General features: G+C 42.5%; 1 protein-coding gene across 1 annotated transcript; it reads left to right on the forward strand.

Annotated features, from left to right (window-relative positions):
- Nucleotides 1–329: 329 nt before the first annotated feature.
- On the forward strand, nucleotides 330–769 carry LOC106512482 (isocitrate dehydrogenase [NAD] subunit alpha, mitochondrial; the record flags this gene model as incomplete). Its single annotated transcript, XM_014001090.1, is given in 1 exon segment — nucleotides 330–769. A coding segment is annotated over 1 exon segment (84 nt), but the record flags the coding sequence as incomplete, so codon positions are not given.
- Between the last annotated feature and the right edge of the window lie 123 nt (nucleotides 770–892).

The following is an 892-nucleotide window of genomic DNA, read 5'->3' on the forward strand; positions in this document are numbered from 1 at the left end:
TGGATAAACTGGCATTAGCATCAGAGGCTAGTGACTAGCATGGACATGGCCCATCATTAATCAGATCAATAGCTTGTTTAGGAATAGCTATAGCCTCCTGCTACAAAGATGTAGCGACCGCTCAGACTGCACCATAGTGAGCTGCACATCAGACTGCACCATAGTGAGCTGCACATCAGACTGCACCATAGTGAGCTGCACATCAAAACTCATTTTCAGATTCTTTATTTTTCATGAACAGATCATACAAACAGTCCTGAGTAACCAGATCTTTTCCTTTCTGTCTCTGATGGTCTTCCAGTCTGACTCTGACTCTCTTCCTGTTTCAGGTGCTGACCAAGGACCTGGGAGGAAGCTCTAAATGTTCAGAGTTCACCGCTGAGATCTGCCGTCGAGTTCAGGACCTCGCCTGAAGCTGCAGCGCTGAGCGGGGCTCGTCCCGTCTGCCCCCCACCCGCTCACACACTTTGATCAGTTATGTTTTCTAACGTTCAGAGTAAAAACTGTATTTATGCGAGGGGGCGGAGCTTCTTCTGACATTCACAAGCGAAACGCACAAGTTTGACCCGACTAAGAACGAGATGACATGAGCTCAGAAGTGTTTCTTATTCACATCAGCACTGCTGTCAACTCATTTGTGTTGGGTTTTATTTTGAACGATTTTCTGTAACTGCTGCTTTAAAGTGTCCTTTTTATTTATTGTTTTTACTTCCTGTTTCGATTTTCTTCTCACTGAACCACAAATATACCAAACGTCTATGAAAAAGGATATCTGTTTTGTTTTTTTTAATCCATTACAACACCCTGCATTATTGTCTAATGCTCTTGATTGTAGAAGTTCTGATTAATTTAGATCCATCAGTAACAAACTAGTCTGTATAAACACAATTTC

This window comes from Austrofundulus limnaeus, unplaced genomic scaffold, assembly GCF_001266775.1.
Source record: "Austrofundulus limnaeus strain Quisiro unplaced genomic scaffold, Austrofundulus_limnaeus-1.0 Scaffold7323, whole genome shotgun sequence".
Classification (NCBI taxonomy): Eukaryota; Metazoa; Chordata; class Actinopteri; order Cyprinodontiformes; family Rivulidae; genus Austrofundulus; species Austrofundulus limnaeus.